The sequence below is a fragment of the Podarcis liolepis genome (assembly GCF_965112155.1).
Source record: "Podarcis liolepis genome assembly, chromosome: 8".
NCBI classification, from domain to species: Eukaryota; Metazoa; Chordata; class Lepidosauria; order Squamata; family Lacertidae; genus Podarcis; species Podarcis liolepis.
The window spans coordinates 700699-728251 of NC_139560.1; the positions used below are offsets into that span (position 1 = coordinate 700699).

The following is a 27553-nucleotide window of genomic DNA, read 5'->3' on the forward strand; positions in this document are numbered from 1 at the left end:
TTCCTGTTTCTCCACTGACATCTGAGAAGGGGGCAAAGTTGCAGCACTGCAAGCATTACAGACCAAGTCTGCCTTAATTTGTGGGACAAGGGGGCAGCTCCACCAAGTGCTGGGGGGGGGGAGTAATCTGGGGGACTGCTCGCTAAGCCTGAGCTTGATTTCAACCTTTATTTATAATATGTTCTCCCCACCTTTCTACATAAATCATTATCAACCAATTAACATTGCCCTCGTCCTCCCGTATGTTTCCTGCCCCAAAACAAATGCAGGCAGGTAAAGAGACAGTGTGTGTAACAAACTCTAGTGCCTGCTGGGCTCTCTCAAAAAAGCCCTAACCTCCCTCACAGGGTGGTTATGAGGATGAAATGGAGAGGAGAACCATGCAGGCCGCCTTGAGATCCTTGGAAGATAAAGGTGGTGTATAAAGGAAGGAAAATAAAGGACATCTGGTCAGCCACTGTGAGGAAAGGATGCTGGCAATTTTATATTCTTCTGACTCCTTGTGGTAGGGAAGGCTAATGGAATTCAACTGGGCCTGCCTCAGTTTCAGCTGCTGGGTTCAAGTGTCCGTCCTGGTCAGTATTCCCCCTTCCCAACAGAAGTCCCACAATATTCCTTAAAAGTTTGCCCTGGCATGGGGGGGGGCGTCACCTGTGGCACCTGAATGCTTCCTGCTCATCAGTTTCCTCTTCCTGCTGGTTCCAGGAAGTCACAGGGGACACAGACCATTGGCAGCTGCTTGATCTGGTGCCAGTGCTGTGCGACTCACGGCCCTTAGCCTACGCTTTGTGCTGTTGCCCTGCAAGGGAGAGCTGGCTGGGGTTTCTAGGGTTTGGAAGCATTGATTCCTCGCAACGGGGAGTGCAGAGCAGAGCCACCATGGAGGCAGAGCAGAATCACTCGGGCTGGTAGCCATTGGGATCCAGCGCTGAGGGTCTTCTGGCGGTTCCCTCATTGCGAGAAGTGAGGTTACAGGGAACCAGGCGGAGGGCCTTCTTGGTAGTGGCGCCCGCCCTGTGGAACGCCCTCCCATCAGATGTCAAGGAAATAAGCAACTATCTTATTTTAAAGACATCTGAAGGCAGCCCTGTTTAGGGAAGTTTTTAATATTTAATGCTGCATTGTGTTTAACACTCGATTGGGAGCTGCCCAGAGTGGCTGGGGAAACTCAGCAAGATGGGCGGGGTATAAATAATATATTATTATTATTATTATTATTATTATTATTATTGGTACCCCTTTGCCTAATTCTCTCTCAAAGCCATCCACCACTGTCTCCTGGGGGAGGGAGTTCCATGGTTTAACTGCACTGTGTGAAGAAGGACTTTCTGAATCTCCCAACATTCAGCTTTGTGGGATGTCTGCAAGTTCCAGGGTTGTGAGAGGGAGAGGACTTCTCTCTCTCAACTTTCTCCATGAACTTCTGTCATGTCACCCCTTAATCTTCCTTCCCCAAGACGCTGCAGCTTTTCTTCACAGGCGAGTCTCTCCATCCTCTCCTGCTTCCCTCCTGCTGCCCTTCAAGAACTCATTCCGAAAGGTGGGCACTGAAGGGGGCAGAGCCTGGCTTCCTGCTCCTGGTGCGTTCGTGAGAAGCCGCTCCTCCTCTGCTAACAATACGGAGCCCCCTTTTGAATTGCACCCTCTCCCCAAAGGTGCACAGGTGTCATAGAAGGAAGACCCCTAACTGAGCTGAGTCCGGAGGCAGCCTTTCTCCCTCTTCCGGGAAACTGACCCCTTGCTGGGGTGAGAGACGGCAATCTCATCCTCAAAGCCCTCCTTGGGTTGCAGGGTGGGGCAGTGGTTAGAGCGCCCTACCAGGATTGGGCGAGAGCAGCATCCCAATCCCTGGTTCGCCATGAAGCTGGCTGGGCATGACCTTGAGGCCAGTCGCTGCCTCTCAGCCTAGCCTACTTTGTAGGGCTGTTGTGAGGAGAACATGAGAAGGAAGAAAACCCATATGGGCCACCTTGAATCCTTGAAGGAAAAGGTGGGGTGGAAATGTAGCCTTATGAGGCTTTGCCCTCGGGTGGGAAAAATATTGCGCCCGGGAAAGGGAAAATGGGAGTCAACAGACACTCAAGGAATAGTTTTGGAGAAAAGGCTTTTATTTCTACCATCCATGAACTGGTAGAAGGAGCAAGTGGGATAAGTCACAAAAAGCATGCACGATTCACACAGTCATTTGCACAGAGCATATTTATATACCCCTTCTAGTTCCCTCCCCTTTCTCCTCCCTCAGGAGTCCTGCCCTGAGTTCCTCTGAGCATGAACAGAAAGCTCCTATGTTGGGACTATTGTGGACTCTTGGCACCCTTCCCAGGGAAAGGATTTCAGCATGTCCAAAGGTCTTGCAACTAGAATGAGATAAGATTCAGTTCTCAGGCCTGCTTTGAACGGAGCCTATGCATTAGCTTTTCGAAGCCTTCTCCTGCTGATAAAAGAATAACATTTGGCCTTTGGAGCAGCATCTTGTGAGAATCCACAGAAAAGCTGTAGCTGTGGATTTTAGGAGAGAGAAAGGGAATTTTGGACAGTTTTGAGGCCTGGGGTGATTATTGAAGCCTGGGGTGATTTCACAGACAGGATTTGCGTATCCTGTCCCTTCAGAAACACAATATATAAGTGAATAAATAACTGGGCCAACATGCAAGTGCGGACAGGCAGGGACCTCTGTTCCCTCCTGAGGACCGGCTGGCATCTCATTGTGCCCCTTCTGGGCGTGCCAAGGCCAGCGCCCGCCTGGAGGGCTCCCTGCGCCCGCCTGCATCCCTGTTTCCTGCCCCGAGGACCAGGCCCGGCCTGCCCTGCCAGTCAACAGAACGCCTGTCTCCATGGCAACGTGGCTGGCAGGACCAGGCTCCCGCAGGCCCCAGGTAAATGCTGCCAGGTGGCGGGTGGGCAGTGTGATGCCCCAGGAGCCAAAGGAGACGATGGGAGGCTCTCCCAGGGATGGGGCTGGGCAAAAGCCTGGGCAGGGCTTGGCTCCCCTGGAGGTGCCAGCTCCTCCTCCCAGGCCCTGATCCTGTGCCCTTCCTGGAGGGTGGCCATGCTGAGGCCTGTGAGGGCCTCAGGCGCACCCCCCGCCCCAGCCTGAGATGCGTGCAGGGGGGCAGCCTGCCCTTTGCGAGGGCTTCTGAGAGAAATGGGGCTGTCACTCTGGAAGAAAGTGGAGTTGCCAGGTGTTTGGGCCTGAGCTCCAGAGGGTGGTCCTCCCGAGGGGTACCCGCACTTTTTGAGGGGGGAGAAGCTGTGTAAGAAATGGGTGCTATAGCTTTTCACTAAGATCTGTGTGTGTGTGTCCTTGGGGTCTTCTGATGATACACTGGCCTGCATTTTGTAGATTTGCATTTAGCAGGACATTGTTATTCTGAGCTCCCCTCGGATGGAAAGCGCATCTCGTACATTGAACAACTGATCAGGCTGGTTTTTACGTTGCTTTTAAACATTTGCATTTCATCATCTAACCTGCCCTTGAAAGATTCTTTCTGATGATGGGATGGATCTTGATATCTTATTAAGAAACATGCATCTCTTTTGTTCAGTTTCTGTTAATTGGTTCTCGTGGGAAACTTGCAGATTCTAGCTTCACACAATTAACTCAAGCTGGTGTCAATTTACTCTTGGCAGAAAGCCCAGGTCTGCTTGACCTAGAAACTACTTACTCTGATTGGTTAACGACCAGCACTCAACTCTGTTATCTAGGATTGCTAGCACAGTTTGGTGTGAGGTGTGTTAGGAGTTAGAAGTGCTGTGTATGGTTTTGAGAGAGAGAAAGAGAGGATTTATTTTGCTTTTATTTGTATGCAGAAACTCTGCTGGTTTTATTTTTCCTTTTAATAAATCCTGTAAATAGTTATTCTGAGTCTAGCTGACTAGTCATTTCCACCGTAACTAGCTTCCTCGCTGTGCAGGAAAACTCTGCTACGTTTGGGCTAAAGCCAATAGGGCTATGCCTGACCCTTCAAAGTTCCATGAGGTTATGGGCATTGTGCTGCCAGCCTGAGTTGCGGTGGTGTCAGCATTAACGGCGTTGGTTCCAGTAGTTCCAGAAGTTGTTGTTCTCTGGCTGGTTCCTGACCGTGGTGAGCTGGTGACGCAGCGGACTCAAGGACAACAGCTGCAGCGTGTGAGTGCTGGGTGCTGTGGTTCCTGTTTTCTCTCTCGGTGGTCGTGAGTAGCTGGTTCCGGGTTCCAGGGACATCGCTCTCAAGATGACCTCACAACCAGTTCAGATGGCTTTTGAGCGTCTGAATGACTCCAATTACTTGCTGTGGTCAGAACGCATGCAGGCAGTGCTGCAGAGGGATCGTCTCTGGCAAGTGGTGAGTAAGTTTCCTACGAAGCCTGATGATGAAGACCTCGATAAAGACCAAAGAGCAAGGGCCACAATTGTCTTGGGGCTGGAAGATTCCCAGTTGCCGTATGTTAGGGGAATCAAGACAGCTAGAGGTGTGTGGCAAGCACTTAAAGAACTTCATGTGCGTGAGACAGCGGTTTCCAAGCTGTTCATTCGCAAGGCATTGTACAAGGCAATGTTACAGCCTGGGGTTACAATGCAGGAACACCTACACAGTTTACAGTTAAAGTTTTCTGCGCTACAGGAAAGAGACTGTGCGTTAGACCAGCAGGAGAAGGTGGCTATTATTTTGAGTTCTCTCCCGGAAAGCTGGGATAATTTAGTTTTGTCTCTAGAAGGCATGCAGGAGCGTGATTTATCAGTCAGTTACGTTACTGGGCGTTTGATTGAAGAATGGCAGAAGAGGCAAGAAAGGTTGTTGGCTGCAGAGACTTCTACTGGCGGGCGGTTTGGAAGGAGTTCTCATGCCGTGCCAGAGGTGAAGCAAAAGCAGCGTACTGGTGAGGAGTCAGCGTTTGCTGTTAGGCGTTGTTTCCGATGTGGGTCTTCAGCGCATCTAAAACGACAATGTCTGGAGTTGGTCAAGTCTCAGTTGCCGGTGCAGGAGCAGAGACGAGATCAGCAGCAGCAGCAGCGTAAAAGGAAATTCTTCAAACGAAAACAGTCGGCTCAGCTGGTGACCGGCGAGGTCAAGATTGCTGATGAGAAACAAGCGGTCTGGGTGGTCGATTCTGGAGCGTCTCGCCACATCGTGAATTCAGATGAATTGTTTGTTTCCAAGAACTCAGCACAGCGCAGCCAGGTGGCTCTAGCAGACGGAAGTACTTCTGAAGTGATTTCGGGGGGTGCAGTTTTTGTTCCTTGTCTTCGTGAGTGCCTGCAAAATGTACTTTGTGTGCCGTCATTAAGGAGCAATCTGATGTCTGTAGATTGTTTGCTAAAAGCTGGGTTTAAAGTGTATTTTGAAGGAGACAGTTGCATTATTAAGAAGGCTGGTGAGATTTTAGGCACTGCTAAGTCAGAGGGAGGCTTGTTTTGGCTTAAAGCAGGATCTCAAGTTGCAGCAGTAGTCAGTAAATCTCAGCCTGCAGTGAATAACAAAGCTATACATGACAACTGTGTGCACTTATTGCATAGGAAAATGGGGCATGCTTGCTGGAAAAGTGTACTAAAAATGTCTGAATTGGCTGATGGGGGTAATTTAAAGAGTTGTAACAAGTACCTTGATTGTAATGTGTGTAAAAAGGTTAAAACCCACAGAGTCTCTTACCCTAGAAGTGACAGAGTTAGTGAGTCACCGCTACAGCTGGTTCACATGGACGTAATTGGTCCATTTGCTGTAAGCAGGGGTGGATCGCGCTTTTCACTAACAATTGTGGATGACGCCACGCGTTACTCTTGGGTTTTTCCCATGAAGAATAAGGGTGACGTGTTCACTAAGTTTAAAGGCTGGGTGGCATCTGTGGAAAGATTTCTGTCTGTTAAACTCAAAAGGATTCAGACGGACAGAGGTGGTGAATTTATGTCAAATGCCTTTAAAGATTGGTTACAAAAGCGTGGCATTGGGCATAGAAAAACGAACGTTTTTTCCCCAGAGGAGAATGGCGTTGCAGAGCGAAAAAACAGATCTTTACAAGATATGATGTTTGCCATGCTTGATGATGCTGATTTGCCCATGTCTTATTGGGGGGAGAGCATGCTCACCGCGTGTTATCTCCAAAATAGGCTCTTTCATCAAACAATAGGTACAACCCCGTACTTTAAATTGTTTCAGAAAAAACCTAAAATTGACCATTTGCATGTGTTTGGATCAAAAGCCTGGGTATTAATTCCAAAACAAATGAGAAAGAAGGGAGATCCTAAGACCAAACAGTTAGTGTTTGTGGGTTACCAGGAGCTGGGAAAAGGTTTCCGCTTTGCTGAAGGGACAAATGGCATTGTGATCTCCAGGAATGCCAGTTTTTGTGAACATAGTGGCTGGGAGAGACTACATGCCAATACTGAGGTTTGGTTTGAACCTTCCCAGGAGCTTCATGACTCTGAAAGTAGACACAGAGAATCAGAGTCTGAGGGGGAGGAAAGTTCAGATAAGAGCTCTCAAGAAAGTGGAGTTAGCCAAAGACCAGTTGCTAAGCAACAAAAGAGAGGTCGTAGTTCTGAGGAGGAAAGTGGGTCAGAAGAAAAATTTTCTCCCAGAAGATCTAAAAGACAAAACAAAGGAGTGCCTCCGGTGCGTTTTTCTCCTGATACTGCAAATGTGTTTAGTGTAATTGCAGAGCCCAAGAGTTTTCAGAAGGTGTTAAAGTTACCAAAAGAGGAGGCAGAGCGCTGGAAACAGGCAATGGAGGAAGAGATGTCCTCTCTGAATGAGCACAAGGTTTTTACACCAGTAGCAGCGCCTGAGGGGGCAAAGATTGTAGGCTGCAGGTGGGTGTACAAACCTAAACCTCTGGTGACAGGAGAGTACAAATACAAAGCTCGTTTAGTGGCTCAAGGATACTCTCAGAGGCCTGGAAAAGATTATGACGAAACTTTTTTCTCCTACTGCTAAGGGGGACAGTGTAAGGCTGATTCTAACACTTGGAGCAAAGAGAAAACTCCTGTTAAACCATTTTGATATCCAGACTGCATATTTACATGCATCAATATCAGAAGACCTGTATCTAGCCGAACCGCCTGGTTATGAGACAGGTTCCAATAGAGTGTTGAAATTAAACAAAGCTCTATATGGTCTCAAACAGGCTGCAAGATCTTGGAACAAATGTTTCCATGAGGCCTTAGTGTCATTTGGTTTCAAGCAGAGTACAGCTGACAATTGTGTTTATGTACGTGGTACAGGCAGTGATCAAGAGTTTTGTCTGATTTATGTAGATGATGTTTTGTATGCTTGCAAAACAGATAAACAAACTAAAAGGTTTGCCAAGCAATTGTCCAGTAAGTTCAAAGTGAAGGACTTAGGCCCGGTTAGGACATATCTAGGGTTGGAAGTGTGCTGGGCCCAAGATGGCAGCTGCCTAATTAGTCAGCAGAACAAAGTTAAACAACTACTGACTACATACAGGATGCAGGATTGCAAAGGGGCAGCGGTGCCTATGGATCCAGGTTTCATAAAAACACTTCATATAGATGAGAGTCCTGAATTTGAACATCCTGATGTATATCACTCTGTAATTGGAAGTTTATTGTATTTAGCACAGTGGTCCAGACCTGATATTAGCTATGCAGTAGGCATATTAAGTAGATTGGTCTCAAAACCCACACTAAATGCCTGGAAAGGGGTAAAACAAGTTCTGAGGTATCTCAAACAGACAATTGGCTATATGTTACAATTAAATTCTTCCGAGGACGAAATGTTGAGTTGCTACTGTGATAGTGACTGGGGAAATTTGCCAGATAGAAAATCTGTCACAGGACTAGTAATAATGGTCGGTGGAGCTTTAATCAGCTGGCGGTCACGCAAGCAAGACGTTGTAAGTGTGTCATCAACGGAATCAGAGTACGCCGCATTGAGTGAATTGTGCAACGAGGTGATTTATTTCAAGCATTTGTTGGCAGATTTAAATGTAAATTGTGGAGAACCAGTACAAGTTTACATTGATAATCAAGCTTGTATAACCTTAAGTAAAACAGAGGGTTTCAAATCGCGTTCCAAACATATCTCTGTAAAATACCAAAATGTACGTTGCTGTGTACAAGACAATGTAATCACCTGTACTTATGTATCAAGTGAAGAAAATGTAGCAGATGTATTAACTAAACCATTGGCAAAGATAAAGAACAAGCGAATGTGCAAGGGTTTAGGTTTGCTGGAAAAATGATCTCCTACATAGGTGTATTTGGTGTTAATTGTTCAGCAGAATCTGTGAGGGGGTGTTCAGTTTCTGTTAATTGGTTCTCGTGGGAAACTTGCAGATTCTAGCTTCACACAATTAACTCAAGCTGGTGTCAATTTACTCTTGGCAGAAAGCCCAGGTCTGCTTGACCTAGAAACTACTTACTCTGATTGGTTAACGACCAGCACTCAACTCTGTTATCTAGGATTGCTAGCACAGTTTGGTGTGAGGTGTGTTAGGAGTTAGAAGTGCTGTGTATGGTTTTGAGAGAGAGAAAGAGAGGATTTATTTTGCTTTTATTTGTATGCAGAAACTCTGCTGGTTTTATTTTTCCTTTTAATAAATCCTGTAAATAGTTATTCTGAGTCTAGCTGACTAGTCATTTCCACCGTAACTAGCTTCCTCGCTGTGCAGGAAAACTCTGCTACGTTTGGGCTAAAGCCAATAGGGCTATGCCTGACACTTCAAAGTTCCATGATCTTTTACCTCGCCTGGCCTTTGCCTGCTGAGACATAGCTGTCAATGTTTTCCTTTTTTTAAGGGAAATTCCCTTATTCCAAATAGGATTCCTCGTAAGAAAAGAGAAAAGTTGACAGCTATGTGCTGAGATAGGACGCTCTCTAGTTGTGATTGTAATTGGTTTTAAACTGTTTTTACTACTGAATTTTAAATGGTTGCAACCTTCCCTGGGACCTTATGGTGAAGGGAGGGTAAGAAATAATAATAATAAATCGCCACCACCATCACCATCGGGACAAAACTCATGGTGACTTTATGGTTTGTTAAAGAATCCATGGTTTAGGTTGATGTGTGATGAGAGCTAGGATGGGTGGCTTCCCTGGGTGGCTCTCACTGGATCTTCTCCCCAATTCCCTATGACATGCCTACTGTTGTGGGGAATACTGAGCAGGATGTACATATGAAAAGGCACGGTACAGTACCTCCAATAAATGTGGACTATAATTTGCAATTCTGCCTTGTCGCTTCCAACAGATGAGCTGAAAACCCTCTGCATTTCTACAGAAACACTCTCATGGTTAATGGTTACCCAGGGTGGCTGGGCTTTTAATAACATAATTATTTAAAAAATATATTATTGCTACTTTTCCAGGTTCCAGTGCGGACCCCGTGCCTTGAAAGCTGGTTCCAAGTCCAGCCTAGCAGGTTCTAAGAAGGCGTTTGGTTCCCTTTGCCCTTCAGCATCCTCCGTGTGGATCAGCTGCTCTGTTCACCCCTCATACGAGGAGTCTGCTGTCCAGAGCAAGGCAGAGCTTACAGGGATGATGGAGGCGGAACGCAGAAGCTGTAAGCAGGGTTGCATCGGGGTGGAGGTGGTGTTTATAGCAGCCCTGGGGGGTCCAGACCCTGCCCCTGGGTGTGTTCACCAGCCTCATCATGCTGCTGAGCGAAGCCAGGAGTGGTCCCTGAGGGGTGATGCTCTCAGGGGCTGGTGTGGGGAGGGAGAGACCCAGAGACAAATAGGTACAAATGAGTAAGTAAAGGGACCCCTGACCATCAGGTCCAGTCGTGACCGACTCTGGGGTTGTGGTGCTCATCTCGCTTTACTGGCCGAGGGAGCCGCTGTACAGCTTCCGGGTCATGTGGCCAGCAGGACTAAGCCGCTTCTGGCGAACCAGAGCAGCACATGGAAACGCCATTTACCTTCCCACTGGAGCGGTACCTATTTATCTACTTGCACTTTGACGTGTTTTCAAACTGCTAGGTGGGCAGGAGCAGGGACCAAGCAATGGGAGCTCACCCTGTCACAGGGATTTGAACCGCCAGCCTTCTGATCAGCAAGTCCTAGGCTCTGTGGTTTAACCCTCAGCGCCACCCGCGTCCCCCTGTACAAATGAGTACCTCCTGTAAAAAGGGGGAAACGGAACAGCACCTCACAGGGGTGTGGAGGGAACCGACGGGTCACTTGTGAGTGACATCCTTATCAGCTCCCACCTTCCTCCAACAGCCACTCGTGGAGAGCGAAGGAAGCGCCTGCGCCTGTCCTTAGAGCCCTTTGAAAATACGAAGGAGGTGGAAGCAGAGGAGGAGAAGCAGAATAAGCCACAGCCGGTACCCAAGGCTCAGCCAAGCAGGGGGTACCTGCACTGGATCAAACTCCAGAAACGCCTCCGCCGCGCTCTGGACCTGGTACATTTCTTGGGGAAGAAGCCGGTCTGGCCAGGGGGCTCCAGGTGTGGCAGCTGTGTCTCAGTGAAATCCTCAGCACCTGGGGATCAGGAGAGGAGAGGTGCCAGGGCACCAGCCGCTCGGACCTGCTCAGAAAACGGCACCATGCACCTGTCTCAAGTATCCTGCTGCTTCAGGTGTCCCAGAGATGTTTCCTGCCATTGCAAACAGGCTTTTGGAGGGGCTCACATGAACCCTCTTGCGGAAGGGAACATCCAGTGCCTTGAATGGTTATCCATTGGTACCTTATTCCTCTCTTCCTGCTCCCTGCAAATGTGCTCTGAATATCAGGGGCCAACAAGATGCCTGGGTGAGCCCTCAAGAAAGACCCAGGTCCCTCAGGGCTCTCCTCTCCTCACCTGGGATTCCTGGCACCTGGCCTTCAGAGGCATTTTCTGCCTCCAACAGGTGGCAGTAAAACACAGCTGTTGAAGCGAGCAGCTTTTGCTCTCCTTTTACTCCATGAATGTGGCACATATCCTTTTAAAGAAATCGAAGTAGGTGACCATGAAAGAGAACGTCAGGGCCAAGCCCTGTTGGATGTCCTGAACTCCTCTGCCTCCCATTCTGAGCCCGCTCCCTTTGTGGGGCCTGCCTTAACCTGTTTTGTTCTGCCATCAAGGTGTTTCCCATCAAGGCCTCCTCTTCCCCAAGAGCTCTCCAAGATCCCTGGGACCTCACAGCTATAGTCAGTGGTGTAGCTAACCGCTCGGGTGCCGGGTGCGGGGGCATGTCCTGCAGCTTGGGGGGGGGGGTGATCTGCGCCCATGGGGGGGTCAAGCCTCTCTGATGCTTAGAGCCTCTATTATTATTAGATTTTATTAAATTTTATTTATACCCCGCCCTCCCCAGCCAAGACCGGGCTCAGGGCGGCTAACACCGGTATAAAAACAATTGATTGAAATACAGCTTAAAAACAAGATTAAAATACAACATTAAAATGCAGCCTCATTTCAGTAGGAACTCAAATCAAAAACTTTTTGGGGATGAAAACGTCAAGTCTTCACCAAGGCCAACTATCCAGACTGGTCCTACGTGGGCCAGAAAAAAGCCAGGGAAGTCCCCAAATAGGAGTTCCATCACAGGAGGAGAAAGGGAAAAGGAAAGAGGGGAAGGGAATCAAGTTGATTCCAAGCCAAAGGCCAGGCAGAACAACTCTGCCTTACAGGCCCTGCAGAAAGAAATCAGATCCTGCAGGGCCCTGGTCTCATGAGGCAGAGCGTTCCACCAGGCCGGAGCCATCACTGAAAAGGCCCTGGCTCTGGTTGAGGCTAATCTGACTTCCTTAGGGCCTCTAGGGTGTTGCTATTTGTGGACCTTAAGGTCCTCCGTGGGGCATACCAGGAGAGGTGGTCCCATAGATATGAGGGTCTTCCACCTCCCCCTCAGCTGTAGGGCAGGGAGAGGCAGTAGGCAGACACAAGTCCCACGCTGCTGTTACAGGCAGTGTGGAACCTGTAGCACCTAAGCCACCACATCACTCCTAAAAAGTTTTGTGAGCCCAATTTTTTTTAATTCATTTTGTCACCCCCCCCCCTCAGTGATGACACCCAGGGCTGGCCACACACCCCTTCCTGGGCCACTGGTCTGAGCCCCTGGTGCCCATAGGGGTCTCTGCCCATGTCCAAGGAACGGGCAGCTCCTGTGAAGCTTCCAGAAAAGGAATCATAACATGGTCGAGTTGGAAGGGACCCGAGGCTCATGCAGGCGTGGAATAAGTGGGTGCAGAGAGCGCTCCACTCAGCCCGATGCTCTTGCTGGAGGTGGGGCCAACGCTGCCTGTCCTTCATCTTCCTCTTGCAGATGAAGAAGGAGGACTTGAAGCCCATCCACCTGCGCCACGGCCTGCAGCACCTGAGTCGCTCAGCCTTGGGCAGCCCCGTGCGGTGCGTGACGCATGATGTGCAGGGGAATCGCTTTGTGGTGCTCGACTCGGAGAACCAGCTGCACTCCTTGAAGGTGGAGGGCTCCTACAAGAGCTGCCTGAGGGCCCCTGCCCCCATGGCGGGACTCCTGTACGCCTCCCTGGCCAACCAGTTTGTGGCTTGGGATGAGGGCGGCCTCCAGGTCCTGGACTCCGGCTTCCAGCTGCTCTCCCAGGTCCGCTCCGCCATGCCCATCCGATGCGGGATCTACAGCGAGAACCTGAACCGGATCGTGACCGTGGGGGACGGGAACCTGACCATCTGGGACTTCCGCTACGGCTGCCGGAGCCTGCAGTGCCGCGTCGTCCTGAGCGAGGGCCTGGGGCCCGGAGACGTCTTCTCCCACATCGCCCTGGATACCAGCAGCTTGCAGCCCCAGCGCTGCTTCGCCTCCAGCACGACAGGCGCTGCTGCCTGGGATATCTCCAATGGGAAACTCCTCTCTTTCAAGAAGGAGCTCCACAACAGGTGAGGCTCCTTTCAGGCCCTGCCGAGAACCGGCCTCCCAGCAAGGAGAGAGGCCCCCACTGGGAACGGGAGGCCCCCATGGAAGGATGGGCTTTCAGTGCTGCTCTCTTGGGGCAGAGCTGGGGCAGGTTCCTTCTTGTTCCATCTTGGACTATTTAAGGCAGCGGTTCCCAAACCTTTCTGGTCTGCCACCCACGTGGTTCCGTTAATTCATTTCCAGTGGCCCCCACACCCCACTCTATAAAAAGCATCATTCGGAGCAATGCCTTGCACAACCCACTAAGGGAGACAATTATTCCAGATATTAATATTGTGCAGCTTGAAGTAATCAGATGCATAAAAACTGAATCCTATTAGAATACAAATTATTTGGACCCATAAATCAGATTCAAAGCTTCACTAACTGGAACTTCTTCAAAAACAGGTACAAAACAATAGTACCTCCAGAAAGTGTATGCATATTCAAGCACAGGTTCTTCTTCTTAAATATATAACATACCGTATTTTTCGCTCTATAACACGCACTCGACCATAACACGCACGTAGTTTTTAGAGGAGGAAAATCCGTAGGCATGCCACCCATAGGCATTCCCTCCATAACACGCACAGACATTTCCCCTTACTTTTTAGGAGGAAAAAAGTGAGTGTTATGGTGCAAAAAATACTGTAATTACAATCTGCAAAAATCAAAGCTACCGGTATGTTTATTCCATAGCTTGCTTATGTGAGCCTGGATCCAGCCTAAGTCTATACAGCTCCCAGAGAGGGTAATTTACACCTCCTTCTCCATCTGTTCCTGGGAACAAAGAGCCAAAAGGCAACTCCCTTGCAAAAAGGCAAATTTGCAATTGAATACCTTAATCATGTGACTTAAGGTTAAACACTCACCTGTAAGAGCAGAGAACATCATCAGTTAATCATTAACGCACTTAGAGAGCTTCTTCAGAATGGCCCAGTGGAATTTTCCACTGCGCACCACCCAGGCTGCGGCTAGTTTGACCCCCACCCCACCCCCATGACTGAGAAGCACCTCCACTTGACCTCCTGTGGCCCCAGCATTATTTGTTTTTCTTAAATTTGTTAGTCACTTTATATTGCCCAGGGCAACCCAAAGCAACTTGCAACCAAACTTGGGACTTGCGGAGGGAGGGGGTGCATTTATCCAAGGAAGCCAATGGGAAGTAGATCCCAAATAGACGGGAGAGAGAGAGAGAGAGAACGTCTCTTCGCGCACAAAGCACAATGAACGTCCAGAATTCTCTCCCACAAGTTGTGGTGGTGGTGACTGAACCCTGGGGCTCTGAAAAGGGAGGCGGTTCTTGGTTTGTGTCCTGCCGCTAATACCCCAGAGCCACCTGGCTGAGCTGCTTTGGGAAGCGGAGGGCTGGTCTGCATGGTCCATGGAAGTATAAGATCATAGAGTGGTAGAGTTGTAAGGGATCCTGGAGACCACGCAGTCCAAGAAGGACCTGATGTAACCCGGGCTGCTCTTCTTCGTCTTCTCTCCCAGGGTGATCACAGACCTCACCTACTGCGAAGTGATCGGCTGCGCCATCACGGCCTCACGGGACACAACCATCAAGGTCTGGGACAAGAACTGGCACATTCAGATGGTCTTTGTGGGCCACACGGGTGAGCGTGGGTGCGTCACTCTCAGCCAGGATGCGGAGAGAAGGGCAACTAAAGAATCCCCCCCCCCGGCCGCTAGGAAGGCCTTTGGCAAGAGACCAACGCCTCTCTCCCCCTTAGGCTGGGACACCTCTGGCTCCTGCCTCCCTCGCAGGAGTGGCGTGTCCAAGAGGGGTGCCTCATCGTCATGGGGGCAGCCCGGGCTGCAATAGCCACTCTTTCCTCCTACAGGATAGTTTTATGGCCAGAAAGTCAATGGGGGAGTTTTTCCCAACATGAAAATACAACGATGGGAGGCTGAACCTGTTGAATTTCTGCCTAGCACGCAGCTGCTAAAAGGCATAAGGGTGCCTAGCAGTTGTTGATGTTGAATGTCTCTAGGTCTTTGATAAGGTCTGCTGAGCCACCGTTGGACATTTGAATATCCTGGCCAAAACATCTAGCTATATGAATTAGTACTGGGTTGTAAGTGCGGGAATGTTCAGGGATTCAGGAGAGGATATATTGTCTGATAATAGCCTTTCCAGCTTGTGTTAACAAGTTCACAATTTAGCAGAGTAACATTTCCCCTTTTTAGTTACAGATAGGTAGCCGTGTTGGTCTGCCATAGTCAAAATAAAAAAATTCCTTCCAGTAGCACCTTAAAGACCAACTAAGTTAGTTCTTGGTATGAGCTTTCGTGTGCATGCACACTGTGTATCTGAAGAAGTGTGCATGCACACGAAAGCTCATACCAAGAACTAACTTAGTTGGTCTTTAAGGTGCTACTGGAAGGAATTTTTTTATTCCCCTTTTTAAACTCACAGCAGATGCGTTTGCTCAGACGCTATAAAGCTTCTATAAAAGATAAGCACGGCACAGTCTTCTATAAAAGTATAAAAAGAGTTTACTCACTCACGTTCTGTTCACAGTTGGATCCCAGAAGGCAGACTTAGCTTAGAAAAGTAACACACACCTGGAAACTATCTCATAAGGAGACAGTCCCTCTGTCCACTCTTGGCTGGAGGCCAAAAGAGCATCTTTGGCTAAGCAGATGTTGCTTCTTGGATGCATGTAGTCAAAGGGAGAGAGATGGCTGCCCTGCCCTGGGCTTTTGTCGTTACCTGCACAGGTGAGGCCACACCCACCTCTAGTCACATGCAGAGGAAGTCTGTCCCAGCCCAGAAGGAAACAGGAAGTTGACCTGCTGGCTGGACAAACATTCCTCCCCATGTGTAAACATAAAAAAAAAAAATTCTTTCCAGTAGCACCTTAAAGACCAACTAAGTTAGTTCTTGGTATGAGCTTTCGTGTGCATGCACACTTCTTCAGAAGAAGTGTAAACATGTTCACTCTAGGAGTGTTGAACTTGACTGCTCTTGTGCTTCACATCCCACAGTAAGGAGAACCAAGAGCTCAAAGCAGGACCAGGTGGAGCCTGTTCTCCTTCCTGCAGCTCTTCTGAAGATGCGCGAAGGCATTGATCCGCTCCTGTCTCCATCCCCACGTGGCTGTGACTGGCTTTGGCCCCCTTTGAGCTTCTTGTGCCCCCCCCCCACCTTGTGCCCCCAGGTCCGGTCGTCGCTGTGACCATCTACCCTCAGAGGCCCCTCATCTTCTCCGCCTCCCAGGACGGCACCATCCGCACCTGGAATCTCAACACCATTGACCAGGTGGACCAGGTCCATTTGTCGGAGCCCGTGGAGACCCTGAAGGCCCTGACCCTTTCTCACGTCGTCTCCGTCTCCGGCTCATCCCTGACCCTCTGGAAGATCAACAAGCTCTACTCGCTGTACACGCCCGTGGGCTGCCCCGTCCGGCGCATCCGCTGCGTCAACCTGGAGGCCCTGGGCAGCTTCCCCGTCCGCGCCCTCTGCGTCTGCCAGGACTCCACCGTGCGGATGGTGGATGCTCAGAGCGGAGTCATCATCGCCATCCTCTTCCTGGACAGCCCCCGCCAGGGCCTGGACGTGGCGTACTGCCTGCCCCGGGAGACCCTCTTTGTGCTGATGGAGGATGGGGCCGTGCTGTGGGTCAACAGCGCCCAGGACCCCATGCAGGTCAAGAAGAGCCTTCCGGGCCACACCTGGGCGTCTGCCCCCTGCTGCCTCCTGGTCTACAGCCACGTGCTGGACCCGGAGAGGGCCTATTCCCAGTGGCTGGATGTGGTGGATTGCAAGGGCTACAAGAAGCAGTGGCTGAAACACCCAGATAAAAACAGGTAAAGCGGGTGAGATGGACGGGGCGGGACTCGAGAGAAGCCCCTCTCCCCTCCTTCATTGCCAGGGCTGCCAGTGGGTCTTACTCTCCGGCAGGTGCTGCTGCCACCCTCCTTCCCAACGACTCCTTCGTCCTGCCTGGGTGCAGCAGAGCAGTTGCTGGCCAACGTTCCCTTATGAGTTAATTTGGCATGTAAAGGCAGCTCACACTCTCGTCTGCAGACCCTCAGAAGAGCCTGTGGGATCAATAATAATAATAACAATAATAATAATAATTTATTTATACTCCACCCAACCACTCTGGGTGGTTTCCCCAGCCACTCTGGGCGGCTTCCAGCAAAACATTAAAATACAATAATTTATCAGATATTAAAAGCTTCCCTTGCAACTCCAATCCTAAACTCCCAGTAGCAGGAGCTCCAGGCGCCCCGGCACATGGGATGCTGAAAACCAGAGTCTGCCCTGCCTAGCAGTGGCCAGGCTCCCCGCTCTGCTGGAAGGGCCAAGGCACCTGGGCTCTCCTCCTGACACACAGCAGACCACAACACACACGGCTTTTCCATGTGCCTTGAATTCTGTGCTTTACATTCCCCATGTCTGCCTGCCTTTTCCTCCACCCCTGCTATTTTTTTATTTATTGATACTGTATTTTTTATTAATATTTTAACAATAAGAACACCAAACATCACATTTCAAAAGCAGGAGCTGTAGAACACCAAAACTATATTTCCCCATTAGAAACACGCACAATCACTGTTTTGGTGTTGAGTCAACATATAAAATTATGATAGAATATGACAAACTAATCAAACTACAAGTACCGGTAATATCTATACCAAGTCATGATATACATAAAAAAATGAAATGAAATATCATGCAAAGTCTTAAAATAAATAATGCTTTGAGGTGGCTTGAAGTGAGAAGAAGAATGAAACCTTAGAACTAAAGAAGAATGAAACCAGGTGAGCCAGGTTCACCCAAGAACCTGGGCGGGGAGAGGGGGGTTAGGAAATGATGCCAAGCACACAGTTCAAAGTGCTGGTGCAAGAAGATTACTAGGTTTGGCTATACTCACGAAATCTATAAAGTCAACCCAAGTTGCAGCAAAATTCTCTTTTTGAATTTGACTTTTCAGATTGGGCTTTTCCTTCCCCCGCCCCAGAAGCTGCCATTCCACTGTGCATATCTGTCTGAACATGCTTATCAAAGGGCGCTTCTCTTCCCCTCCCCCCCTCCCAGGTTCCTGCTAATTTTGGGGCACAAAACGGGCTTCCTGACCGTGGTGGAGTGGTTTCTGGCCCGAGACCGGTACAAGGTGGAGGCTCACGGCTCCCAAGCGGTCACAGCCTTGGCTGAATACCCCACCCAGATGTGTATCATTTCGGCAGGTGAGTCCTCTGGTTAGGCATACCCAAATATCAGGGGGGTGCAGAGGGTGATCTTCACCCTCCATGCATCCTGCCCCCCCCCCCCAGGCACACGAGTGCTGCCCGGCAGTAATACGGGGAGGAGCTCAGACCCCCGACCCACAAATATTGAGGGGGATGAAGCCCCTTCTGCCCTCTGTAGTTGGTGTCTCCAAAGGTCAGAGAAGATCTTTTGGTAGTCCAGCTCTGGAGCTCCCTCCCCCAGGAGACCCTGACCAACTTGGGTGGCTTTAAAAGAGGATGAGGTAAATTCATAGAAGCCCCAGGATGTGTATTTTGCTCTAGGAGACTTAGTTTGGTCAGAATCGAATCTACCCTTCTAGAGTTAATGCTAAATACATCGCTTCTGGTCAGTGAGCCACCAGAGCTGCCAGAGGGCCGTGAAAATGTGTTTCTGGGGCTTTTTAGACTCGCCTGCCCATCATAGTTGTCACCATTTCCCTTTTTTAAAGGGAAATTCCCTTATTCCGAATAGGATTCCTCGCAAGAAAAGGGAAAAGTTGACAGCTGTGCTGCCCATACGCTCTCTGAAGCCCAGGGGGCACCTTGGTTGCCAGATGTGAAATATCACATTTACTCAAGTGTAATGCTCACCTTTTACATCGTGAATATTAGGGTGCACATTGGATTTGATGGCGCATTTACAATCGCCAGCAAATCCTTTTTTGGTTTCAAGGTTTTGAAAATTGAGGTGCGCATTAGATTTGACGGCGCATTAGATTCTCATAAATATGCTATATTGGCAATGTTTTCAGCTCTCCTGCCCCACTGCAAGGACGGTACAGTTTGCAGCCTAAACGTCTCAATGATTTGTGCCTGTCAGTAGAGAGAGAGATAGGGGCCAGGAATTTAGCAGTTCAGAGGTTGATATAAATACAGGGATGGAAGAATCAAACCATTCATTGACGCCCCCTATTTTTGGGGACTCAGATGTAAGAAAAGGGCGGGAGATGTATCCGTGTATAGGTAAAGGTAAAGGTACCACTGACCATCAGGTCCAGTCGTGACCGACTCTGGGGTTGCGCGCTCATCTCGCTCAAGAGGCCGGGAACCGGTGCTTGTCCGCAGAAAGCTTCCGGGTCATGTGGCCAGCATGACTAAGCCGCTTCTGGCGAACCAGAGCAGCGCACAGAAACACCGTTTACCTTCACACCAGAGTGGTACCTATTTATCTACTTGCACTTTGAGGTGCTTTTCAACTGCTAGGTTGGCAGGAGCAGGGACCGAGCAACGGCAGCTCACCCCGTTGCAGGGATTCGAACCAGCAACCTTCCGATCAGCAAGTCCTAGGCTCTGTGGTTTAACCCACAGCACCACCCGCGTCCCATCCGTGTATAAGACACCCCCTAATTTTTGACATTATTTTTAAGAGGAAAAACCTAGTCTTATACACGGAAAAATATGGTAATTCTGCTAAGTGGCTAGAGCAAAATTCTGTGACTTTCAACAGTGGAATCCAGCATAAGATATTTTGAATATTTGCTGGAACCAAGACCACTGGTGGGGGAAGAGGAGTGCGGGGGAAGCGCACCGCCCCCGGCAGCGCAATCCTGGTGGGGTGCCATCGTGGCTGCCCCCCTGCAGGGGGCATGCCCCGCCCCAGGCACACGCACCAGCTCTGCCCCAGCCTGCTCTCTGCCCTCCTGGTGCTGGAGCATGAAGCTCTGCCACTGAACAAGACCCCCGGTTAGAAGGGACTCGTGCATCATGCAGACCAGCCCCTCCAAAACTCAAGGCAATAGCATGGTGTAGATCTGCTGGGTTGGGGGGGCAAGAAGGAGGAAGAAAGAGGAGTTTCCTCTGCCCCGGGGGCTGACCCTGTGCCTCTCCTTGCCCCCGGGACAGGTGCCGACCGCACGGTGAAGATGTGGCGCGTCTTCCCCTACACCACGGAGTGCCTGGTCCCGCTCCTGAGCTTCTCCTGCGCCTCCCCTGCCTTGCACCTGTGCTCCCTGGGGGAGACGCTGGCGGTGGCCTTCCAGGACCCCCAGACGGCCACCTATAGCGTCGTCTACTACAACCTGATGAAGCAGACGCGCTCCGAGCACAAACCCGAAGACGACGCCCAGGACGACATCACAGGTGCGCGGGAGCCGGGAGGGCGCAAAGGCCAGGCCGGGGGGGAGGGGGGCTCGGCTCTCCTGTCTCACGGCTGTCGCCCCCTCGCTGCCTCCCTTTCTCCAGGCCTCTGCTGCTGCCCCAACCTGAAGCTCTTCGCCTCGTCCAGCAGAGATGGATCCGTGAAGATCTGGGACATCGAGAACAAGCTGCTGCGGTGACTGACAGGCCGGATTCTGAATGGGGAATGGGGGTGTCCTGTGGGCCGGGGCAGCCTCCTCCTCCCAATGGGGCTCTCTCCCTTGGGGAGCCCTTCCAGCTGCATGATTCTATGTCTGCTGGCGTGCCTCTGGTGAGCTCGCATAGGGGCATGGGAAGCTGCAGGCCACAGGTTCCTCCAACTCAGCATCTGCCGCACCAGGGTCTCCCCAGACTTGGTCTCCAGCTGTTGTCAGGCTACAGTGCCCATCATCCAAAGCTCACAGGTCCAGAGGTCAGGGGTGATGGGAACAGTAGTACAAAACCAGCTGGGGACCAAAGTTTGGGGAGCCCTGGTCTACACTGACTGGTAGCAATGGCTCTGGCAGGCTTTGAGCAGGGCTCTCCCCCAGCCTCACCTGGAGACACCTAGGGCCCAGCCCCAGTCTGGCACCCACTCCGTTGGGAGCAAGCGCCATGGGGATCCATCAGGCTTGATTCGGAGCAAGCCCACTCTGTGTCGTGTCCCACACAGGGATGCCTGCTTTGCTTGCAGGACAGTGTGGTGCCCCCTGATTGTTTTGGAGGCCGCTGGATGTTTGAAACGTCCGCCATCCCCAACGCCTCTCCCAACACCTGAAGCTTCAAAAGAAAACAGCTGCAGACAAGCCTCCTCCTCTTCTTCCCCATTTGGAGTTTCCATCACTGCTGCTCTCAAAATTCCTTTTCCACCTTCCCTTTAATTTTCCTGATCCATGCATTTCTTGTTTCTATTTAGAACTGTAGAGTTGGAAGGGACCCCCTGGGTCATCCATCCCAACCCCCCACAGTGCAGGAATCCCAGCTGAGACTTCATATCCATATCTACCTTTCAGGCCACCGTGCCTTTCCCACACGTGACAACCAGATGTTTTGCTGGGGTTTTAAAGCGGCCTCCATGCGCCTTATGGTTTTCATGTTTCCGTCCACGGTGGAGAGTCTGTGCTCGGCCCTCTGCTCTGGCTGCCCAACCGGGGCTTGCGGGGGTTTGGGGAAGGGTCCCTGGAAGCCAAGCTCACCCCCCCCCATTTCTGCCCTGCAGGCACCTGAAGATGAACAGCATCCCAGAGAGCCTGGCCTTTGCCAACCACTGGGGGGACCTGCTGGTTGGGCTGGAGAAACACGTCTTCCTCATCCACCACAACAAGTACCTGCCCAACTACTACAGGATGAAGGTCTGGCGTCCCTTGGGGGTGGGGGGCAGGCTCCCTGCTGCTGCCCCCGTGCTCTTTGCTGGGGAAGTCTGTGCCCTGGGACAACGACCCCTTCCTGTCTCTTGCAGCTGCTGTGCGCCAGGTTCCTGGAGCCCCTCAAGGGCGTCCCTCTCCCCATCAGCGATTCCCACTTTGAGGCTCTGGTCAAGGAGAATTTCCGGCGGCTAAAGCAGGACCCGCCCTTGGAGGAGACGGAGTAAGATTTCAGAAAGCAGCCTTCTTGCTGAGCACCCAGTGCCAGGGGCACAGCATCTGGCTCCTTCCCTCACTCTGGTGCCCCTTAGCAGGGCTGCTGAGACGAGGACACCTATGGATCTAGCGCTATCCAGGCACACAGGGCAAGTTGAGGGTGCAAAACGACAGGTCCCTGCCCCGAGGACCTTACATTCTGTCATTTTAGGAGGGGAAAGGCAATGGAAGCAGGGAAGAAACAGGGGAATCAGAGTGTTTGTTTGGTCAATTCCTGTGTAGGCTAAGCTGCAGTGTGCCTGGGGGGGGGGGGGGGCTGCAGGAGCTCAAGGTGTTGTGGCAAAGGCTCCATAGAAAGGTCGGTTTTAGAAGGGAGAGGAAGGAGGGCAGAGAGAAAGATCCCTGCTGGGTCCCTTCCAGCTCTACCATTCTGTGGTTCTCTTTGGGGAGGCAGTTCCCGGGGCAAAGAGGCCACTGGGTGGCCCAGGGTGGTGCTTGTTTTGGGATAGCGGAGCAGCTGAGCATCCCTGGGGAGAGGCCAGGGAGGGCGCCCAGAGTCAGGATGCCAAGCTGCCTCTGGCGTCTCCTCTGTCTCTCTCTCTCTCTCTCTCTCTCGTTCTCCCCACGCAGGTCCCCTGTGCCTGGAGCCCGCAGGATGGCCTTGCAGGAGTCCAGAGTGCTCCGCGACATCCATGCCAGGGCGGAGGTAAGGCCTGCCGCTCCCCCTGAGGAGACCAGAGCCGCTTCAAAGGGCAACAGTGCCCTCTCTGGTGCCAAGGCCAGCTCCAGAAGAGCCATGCGCCACTCAGCACTAGGGGAAGTGGCCCTGGTGTGCAATGTTTCACAACAGGCGCTGGCGAGGTGGAAATGAGGGTTCAAGGGAGAGCAAAGATCAGGCACTTCCCAAGGGGAAAGCAGGCTGCAAGAGGGGAGAGCGTGTCTGGAGGGGGGAGAAGGGAGGCCCACATGCCCCAGGCTGAATCTGACTGGGCAAGGGGCTCTCTGGCCATGGGGCAGAGCATGGGAGGGAGGAGAGAGGGGCAGAGATGCCTTGAGCCCTGCGCCCTCTTGCAGGGACTCTCCCAGATGGCCGACAGGGACCAGGATCTGGAGCTGGTCCAGAAGGGGAAAGGGAGCGTGACCAAGAAATCGCGGCTCACCAAGGAAATGAAGGAAGAGGCCTTTGAGAAATACCTGCAGATCTTCTACAAGCCGCAACCCAAAATTGAGGTGAGGCTGGGCTGCTTAACTGGGCTGGGGGGTCGATGGGACTTGGTGGCAGGGAAGGGGCAGCTTCCAGGCAAGGGGGTCTCTGTGGAGGAGGTCCTGCAGCCCCTCCCCGCCTTGGATGGAAGGGCGAGGGGAGGGGAGGCCAGCAAGGAAGAAGTCAGACTTCCCAGGAGCTTTTGGTCCTTTGAGCATCTCCTCTGCAGAGCCATGGAAGATCATCCAGTTGGGCCGCCTCACAGGTGGCGTTTATTGCGTCTCCTCCCCTCCGCCTTTTCTCTCCTCCCAGATCCCGGTGGAGGACACCTTCAATGCCGATGAGGTGCTGGAAGCCATGTGCCGGGCGAAGTCCATTTCGGAGCTCTATGGGCCAGATGGCATGTTCCTGGGGTCCTTCCCTCCACCCATTTCTCTGCAAGGTCCTGAGACGTTGGAGGTAACTGGTGGGGCGGTCGCCCCCCCCCCCGCCCTCCATGCTCTGCCTCAGGAGACATGTGTTCTCTTGCCTGGAGTCTCTGAGCTAAAGGCCGACTCCCACCGGCCCTTCCTCAGTTTCCCTTGGCGAGAGATGCCTTGGAAGCCACCAGGGTAACACAGCCCTGAGGCTGAGCTGTAGCATTTCCGCCAGGGCTTGCCAAAACCTTTCGCCTCCTCGGTCCTCGGAGCGTCTGAAGGCAGCCCTGTTTAGGGAAGCATTTAATGTTTAATAGACTATTGTATTTTAATATTCTGTTGGAAGCCGCCCAGAGTGGCTGGGGAACCCCAGGGTATAAATAATCTATTATTATTATTATTATTATTATTATTATTATTATTATTATTTGCCTGAGGTGATGCCACTGAGTCCTTGTCCAAGGTGGCACCTAGGGGCGACTGTGTGGCGCCATCTTGGTTTGTGAGAGACCCCCTTCCTCCCGCCTTCCCCGCAGGACACCAGCCCCCCTGCAGAGGGGAGCCCACAGGCCGTCCTCTCAACAGCCCCGTCTGTGTCTGAAATCAAAGAAGCTTTAACCCCGCTTCCTCCTCCAGTGAGATCCCCACTTTTTGGAGTGAGGAGGAGCAAGAGTGAGCAGGTGAGGGTCTTTGGGGGGCAGCTGGAGTGGGAAGGGGCTGGGGCAGCGGCAGAGGACTGACAGTGCCCCTCTTGTCTCCCAGTTTGGCCTGGCGCAAAAGGGAAAGAGACCCCCCAAGGAGAAGAGGAGGAGGCTGCCCCCTCCGGTGCTCCCGCCAGTGGTGATAGCCCCTGAGGAGGTCCTGGAGCCCAGCTCTAGCCCCCCCTTGGACGAAGCGGAGAAATCTCCCCCCAGCACAAGACGTCTTTCCCCCGGCCTCATGCTCTCTGGCATGGACACCAGGGGGAGCCAGGTCAAGATGCGTCGGGCAACGGTGAGATTCCAGAGCGGGGGGCAGGGGGCAGGGGGCATGGAAGCAGGAAGCCCACGGACTGACAAATGGGCACACACAATATCTGTTGTTTAAAATGTGTGCTCACCTGATCCCAGAAGTTGTGGGCGCACTTAAAGCTGCCGCCTTATCCTGAGTCTGACCTTTGGTCTGTCCAGCCCAGTGCGGTCTTCTCTGGCTGGCAGCAATCACTCTCTCTAGAGTGGGCTATTTGGGCAGTAAGGCCCTTTGAGCTTGAGATGCTGTGAAGGATTGAACCCGGGACCTTTTGTATGCTGAGATGGTTTCACTCACACATCTCTGCAATCTGAGCATCGGATGGAGGGGCTCGCAGCGTCCACACCCCGCCCAGCCTACTTCTTCATCAGTCTCAGCTTTGGATCCAGCACAGAGCAAGCAGGTCTCTGTGGCTCCAGCTCCCAGCCTGCTCCCAGCCCAGCCCAGCTCACAGACACACACAGCTGGGGGTGGAGAGTGGAGGACTAATGGCCCACCCATTAGTCTGGAGGTCCCCATCACTTAGTTGCAGCTCTAGCCTCCCAGCACAGGATTTTGGGAGGCTGAGGAGGACGCTTCCATGGCCAGCTAGTGTGTTGCCTCCATCTATCTTGGAAGACCATGGAAGAGTCTCTCTTCAGGGGTAAAGTCAAACCACTGGAGAGTTTTGGCGCCTGCGGTGGCTGTAGAGACCAATACAGGACAGACATGTTTTATGGCAGGAGGGCCTTTTCTGTGGTGGCTCCCCACCTGTGCGATGCTCTCCCCAGGGAGGCTCACCCGGTGCCTTCCTTACATATCTTGAGGTGCCAGGCAAAAGCATTCCTCTTCTCCGAAGGCCTTTGGCTAATTAAACAATCCATGGCTTTTTAAACAGTGGGGAGATGGGGGGTCCTTGCTTTTGTTTGTTACTATGGTATGTATTTTTTCATTTTAATGTTGTAAACCACCCTGTGATCCTCGGTTGAAGAGCGGTATAAAAATTTAATAGAGAATAACAAGAATAGTAATAATAGTCTTACAAAGGATCTTGTCAGACTAGTTTGGCAATTTATTCTATTGAATTCTAACCCTACCTACACGCAGGGCTCCAAGTACTGGAAGGGACTCGGGGCCTCATCCAGACTGAACCCCCCGCCTTGCCCCAGCCCGCAATCACATTGTGTTTTAATGTTGCAACCCACCCAGGAACCTTAGGGTAAAGGGCAGGTCATTAATAATAATCATTATAGTCCCAAGAGAGGACTGAAGTCTGACAAAAGACCCTTCTGAGTTTGGCCTGCAAAGTTAACCTGAGCTCCTCCTTTTCCTTGCCCTTTATCCTAGACCCAGTGTGGTGTAGGGGTTAAGAGCGGTAGTCTCGTAATCTGGGGAACCGGGTTCGCGTCTCCGCTCCTCCACCTGCAGCTGCTGGGTGACCTTGGGCCAGTCACGCTTCTCTGAAGTCTCTCAGCCCCACTCACCTCACAGAGTGTTTGTTGTGGGGGAGGAAGGGAAAGGAGAATGTGAGCCGCTTTGAGACTCCTTAAAGGGAGTGAAAGGCAGGATATCAAATCCAAACTCCTCCTCCTCCTCCTCTTCTTCTTCTTCTTCTTCTTCTTCTTCTTCTTCTTCAGTTGAATAAAGACTTGGATGCAGTCAAAGAGTCCAAAATGCGTCCTTCCGTCTCACCCCCTTCACAACTGTCCTCAACCCCCAGTTTCCTTGGGGAGCCCATCAAGAGCGAGAAGGTAAGAGGGGGCCCACCTTGCCTCACCTGCTGCTGCCGCATCCCTGCCTCCCTCGGGGGCTGCAATTGGCGGGTGCGGCTCTCATGGGATGTCCTCCCTCAGGACCCTGACGAAAGCTTTATCCTGCCCAAGTCCACCCAAAGTGACTTCCAACCAAACCACGGAAATGAACAGGTTGGGGCCATCATTGCCTCATGAGGAAGGGAGTTCCACAGTTTCGCTCTGTGGTGCGTGAAGAAGGACTTTGTTTTATTCGTCCAGAATCTTCCTACTCTCAGCTTCGCTGGAGTTCTGACACCACCCCAGAGCCCAGCAGAACCCCCAACCCCCCCAGTTCCCCATTTCTCTCAGCCACTGCCAGAGGGAGAATCTCCCCCTCCCCTGTATAAGAAATGGCCCACCCACCGTGGGTGTAATTCTACGTCTTTGGGCTCCAGCGCAGGAGGGGCTGGCGAGGCCCCCGATGTGGACGTTGGTGGGTGTTGGGGTGGTTCTGTGTCCTGTGCCGTTCCCTGGCTGGCGGGAGGCATTTTGGAGATGGGGGCAGGAGGTGCAAGCAAGGTGAGGGGGAAAGGAGTGGGGTACGCAGGTGTCCTCCGTGCCTCACCTGGGCGACCCTGGATTGTGTGCCTAGAGTGTCATCTTCAAGGAGTCTCCTTCGTCACCAGACAAGAGTCAGGGGTCTCCTTCCTCGCTTGACAAGAGTCAGGGGTCTCCTTCCTCGCTTGACAAGAGCCAGGGGTCTCCTTCATCACCAGACAAGAGCCAGGGGTCTCCTTCGTCACCAGACAAGAGCCAGGGGTCTCCTTCCTCGCTTGACAAGAGTCAGGGGTCTCCTTCCTCGCTTGACAAGAGCCAGGGGTCTCCTTCCTCGCTTGACAAGAGCCAGGGGTCTCCTTCATCACCAGGCAAGAGCCAGGGGTCTCCTTCGTCGCTTGACAAGAGCCAGGGCTCTCCTCCCTTGCCAGCCAGGAGCCGGACGTCGTCTCCGTCTTTCGCAGCCAAGAGCCAGGAGTCCCACCCATCTCTGCCAGTCGGGAGCCAGGAGCGGCCTCCCTCCTCGCCTGCCAGGAGCCAGGAGTCTTCGCCCAAGTCCCTGGGCTCCGTTTCCCGCATGAAGAGCCAGGCATCTTCCGTCCTCATCAAGGGCTTCTTTCCCGAGAGGCCGCCTTCCGGCAGCAAGGAATACTTCAGACTGCAGGTTGTGAGGCTTCTCTGGGCCGCTGGCTCCTTCCTCTCCCCCTTGTCCTCCTCCTCCTCCTCCTCTGGCTGCGGGGAGAGGCCACAAGCCAGTCTGCTGCCAGGGCCTGAGGCAGAGAGTTGGCAATGCTCCTCCTCTCTGGCAGCGCCCTGAGCAGCTGCATTTCCAGGGCAGTGTCAGGGCCGGGCGAGGGGGGCCTCTCTCTCCCTAGAAAAGCTGAGCTGGGGGACCACTGCTTCGGTGTGCTCTGGCTGGGCATAAGAAGCTAA

At 52.0% G+C, this 27553-nt stretch overlaps 1 protein-coding gene across 9 annotated transcripts in view; it reads left to right on the top strand.

The window, feature by feature from the left end:
- Nucleotides 1-2780: 2780 nt before the first annotated feature.
- The window catches only part of WDR97 (WD repeat domain 97), a 44601-nt gene continuing 19828 nt past the window's right edge, over nucleotides 2781-27553 (top strand). For 7 of the 9 annotated variants that reach the window (XM_083516474.1, XM_083516476.1, XM_083516478.1 and 4 more), the window contains exons 1-18: nucleotides 2866-2897; nucleotides 9305-9498; nucleotides 10160-10341; nucleotides 12184-12773; nucleotides 14284-14405; nucleotides 15954-16602; nucleotides 17840-17988; nucleotides 19873-20109; nucleotides 20212-20302; nucleotides 21365-21497; nucleotides 21605-21732; nucleotides 22356-22431; nucleotides 22800-22955; nucleotides 23242-23388; nucleotides 23882-24025; nucleotides 24108-24338; nucleotides 25970-26083; nucleotides 26718-27284. In XM_083516474.1, the coding sequence (XP_083372600.1) occupies nucleotides 2881-2897; nucleotides 9305-9498; nucleotides 10160-10341; nucleotides 12184-12773; nucleotides 14284-14405; nucleotides 15954-16602; nucleotides 17840-17988; nucleotides 19873-20109; nucleotides 20212-20302; nucleotides 21365-21497; nucleotides 21605-21732; nucleotides 22356-22431; nucleotides 22800-22955; nucleotides 23242-23388; nucleotides 23882-24025; nucleotides 24108-24338; nucleotides 25970-26083; nucleotides 26718-27284 (3927 nt within the window). In that variant the 5' untranslated portion in view covers nucleotides 2866-2880. Of the gene's footprint in view, nucleotides 2898-3041; nucleotides 3075-3182; nucleotides 3223-9304; nucleotides 9499-10159; nucleotides 10342-12183; nucleotides 12774-14283; nucleotides 14406-15953; nucleotides 16603-17839; nucleotides 17989-19872; nucleotides 20110-20211; nucleotides 20303-21364; nucleotides 21498-21604; nucleotides 21733-22355; nucleotides 22432-22799; nucleotides 22956-23241; nucleotides 23389-23881; nucleotides 24026-24107; nucleotides 24339-25969; nucleotides 26084-26717; nucleotides 27285-27553 lie in introns of those variants that run through there. The other 2 variants (XM_083516482.1, XM_083516481.1) reach the window with 2 other exon arrangements.